General features: G+C 34.7%; 1 protein-coding gene across 1 annotated transcript; it reads left to right on the plus strand.

Annotated features, from left to right (window-relative positions):
• Window positions 1-792: 792 nt before the first annotated feature.
• On the plus strand, window positions 793-2,430 carry LOC110115947 (zinc finger protein ZAT4-like). Its single transcript, XM_020849366.2, has one exon. It carries the CDS (start codon window positions 1,006-1,008, stop codon window positions 2,191-2,193), a length of 1,188 nt encoding a protein of 395 aa, XP_020705025.1. The 5' UTR covers window positions 793-1,005; the 3' UTR covers window positions 2,194-2,430.
• Window positions 2,431-2,986: the final 556 nt, after the last annotated feature.

Here is a 2,986-nt window from a genome sequence, read left to right on the forward strand (position 1 = left end):
CACTTTATATTATGCTATTTATATATATAACACTAAAAAAATTTAATATTTCATGACTACCACGCATATACAACTTTAATATCAAATATGCCACTCCTATATTTCATTTCTATCACTGATCATACAACTCTATAAACTTCAATATTTTAATTTTTACGCCCATATTTGATCTATGGGTTGTAGGCATTAAATATTAAAGTTTTAGGTGTTATATATGCAAATAGCATGATATAAAATGATATGTATGTAAAATCTCCAAAATATATTAAAAGTTGTATTATATTTCAAACCAAATATCAATATTTTAAAAAATATTACATTTAGAATATTTCATACCTCTTTTACTATAAATCTAACAATTAAAATTTTAAATTGCATAACAATATGATTAATGTCTCTTTTTAATGTAAAATAAATTTATTTTTTATGCATTTATTTTGATATGGTTGATACTAAAATATTACATTATATAAACATATATTAAAACTTAAATATTAGATGTAAATACATTTAATTATATAAATGCGCACTAACAAACTATAATTCTTCCACCAATCCACCGGAGGTAATACGTGGCTTAATCACGGCCGTCCAATTCACCACCGTAGAGTCCTTAGTGAGGTACACGTGCAGCCCTTTTGGGCTTCTCTTCCGTTTTTTTCTTCCAACCTTTGCTTTCATGCATGGATTTCTCATCCAACCGCACAAACTACACAGAAATAGGAATCAACTTCTCTCTGTTTGAAGAATTCAGAGCTATTCCATAAAAAGATATTGAGTTATTGAGGAAAAGAAGCAAAGTAGAGGACGAGCTTAACTATAGGTAATCTCATTGCTGTCGAAGAAGCTCGCCAAATTCTAAGCTTTTTTTTATCTTCTGATCGATTCAAAATGAGAGGATAGAAAGAAATTCGTTGGATCGTAGGGATTAGTTTGAGTTCTGGTTTTTTTCTCAACTTAAACTCTGCTTCCCTGATCAGTTTTGGTCTGATTTTCCTATTTGAAATGGAGACGGTCCGCTGTGAAGTTTGCGGACGAAGCTTCCCGAGTACTAGATCGCTTGCAGTGCACACGAGGTCTCATGCTGTGCTGAAATCTGAGGAGGAGCCAATGTGTACGTATGGACTTAGAGAGAATCCGAGAAAATCATGGAGGTTGAAGGAGAAAGAGAGGGATATGCTTTGTAATAATTGCGGGGAAGGATTCGGTTCATGGAGTTCTTTTTTTAAGCATACGAAATGTCATTCTGAGACGAGAAGAGATGTTCTTAGCGTGGAGGTTGATGAAGATGATGAGGAGGATGAGGAATTCGAGGAAAAAGAGGAGGATTTACAGAGTAATGAAAGTTATGAAGAGGGAGAAGATGGAATGCAGAGCGAATCTGAAAGCCAAGTTACTGCAGTTGTTTTTCCGGCTAGAGAGCGGAGGAAGAGGAGGAGATCACCGGATTTATCGCCGGAAGATGAGAATGAGATAAAGTTGGGTGCTTTTTGTCTGCTGATGCTATCAAGAGGCACCGAGTCTGTTACAAATTCGTCTGATAAAGTTTCAATTGTAATAGAAGAGGAGGTGGAGAAGCAGAGAAACAATTCAGGTTTCACAGCATCCGATTTTGAAATGAATGAGCTAAAAAATGTTCAATCTTTTCAAAAATATGATTTTGGAATGAATGAGCTCAAAAAGGTCCAATCTTTTCAGACTGAATCTGAGTTTTCCCATAAACTAAAGAAGTCAAAGGCCTCTCCCGATAAGAAGCATCTCAATCCTGTTGTTGCAGGGCTTGGAAAGAGAAGCACATATAATTGTACGTTATGCAACAAGAGCTTTCATTCTTACCAAGCTCTTGGAGGTCACATGGCAAGCCATAAGAAGATCACAGATAGTTCCTTATCTGAAATTCAAGGAACTGGAGAACTCAAAATTCAGAATCAAAGATCAAAGACTACTAAGAACAGCCATATGTGCTCAATTTGTGGCAGAATTTTTGCATCTGGTCAAGCTCTTGGTGGTCATAAGAGATCACACTTGGTTCCAGCAAACAATGCTGCTTTTGCTGATGCTGTTCAAGCTTCACCTGCAGTAATTGAGATAGAACAGAAGAGTTCTATCCTTGATTCACTTGATCTCAACCTTCCTGCTCTTGATGATGAAATTTATGATAATTCTAGTGGAAGTATTGAAGATTGCGTCTGAGGCATTTGAAATTTACGTAGTCTCATGCGAAATCTGTTCGAATTCTCCTTTGAATTTGAATCGGCTATTCATTCATTTCATCCTCAGTTCAGGACATTTGAGGTGTTCTTACAGAAATGATCCAGTGAAGTAGCTGATTACTCGATTAAGAAGCTAAATTGCTGCTGCACATTCTTGTTACTGCTAATCTGTTCTTTAATTCGAATTTTATATTATTTTTTCTTAGAAACAGGAAGTAATCTTTCAGCAAATGGTTGAACAAAATCTGTTAACTTTTACAATTTTTTGAGAATTTCTGTTAATCTTTCAAAGAAAACTTTAGATTGCCAAAGGTTGGTTGGCTTCTTCTCTCATAATTGGCCAACTTTTGTTAAGTTTTTCATTGCAAGTTGACTTTTCAAGTGTTTAGGTTCAAAAAAGTTCTGTTTCAGTGCTAAGAGGGAGAGAGAGAGAGAGAGGATTTTTTTTTTTGTTCTTTTTACCATCATTGGAGAAGATGATTAACAAATAATTAGAATTAAACTAATGATGATGATGATCATTTAATAATATATTATTTTCAGATAAGTTAGAATACCTTCTCTTAATCTTTAGAAAACTTTTGCCCTTTGAAATCATCGCCAACAAGCACTTGTTAATGGTTTCTGTCAACCTTCTGAAGAAATACAAGTGTTAGTTAAAAAATGATCTCAAATTGGTTATTAAATTGCCCACCAAAAGATAAGACAATACTGCTCTCTCCTGCCCATGCTGTCCTTCATTATCATCCTTAGAATCCAACATGAACAATACC

The sequence above is a fragment of the Dendrobium catenatum genome, unplaced genomic scaffold, assembly GCF_001605985.2.
Source record: "Dendrobium catenatum unplaced genomic scaffold, ASM160598v2 fragScaff_scaffold_621, whole genome shotgun sequence".
Lineage (NCBI taxonomy): Eukaryota > Viridiplantae > Streptophyta > Magnoliopsida > Asparagales > Orchidaceae > Dendrobium > Dendrobium catenatum.

What these genes read in the sequence shown, in the direction of transcription:
- LOC110115947 (XM_020849366.2), top strand. Translation starts at nt 1,006, where the DNA reads ATGGAGACGGTCCGCTGTGAAGTTTGCGGACGAAGCTTCCCGAGTACT.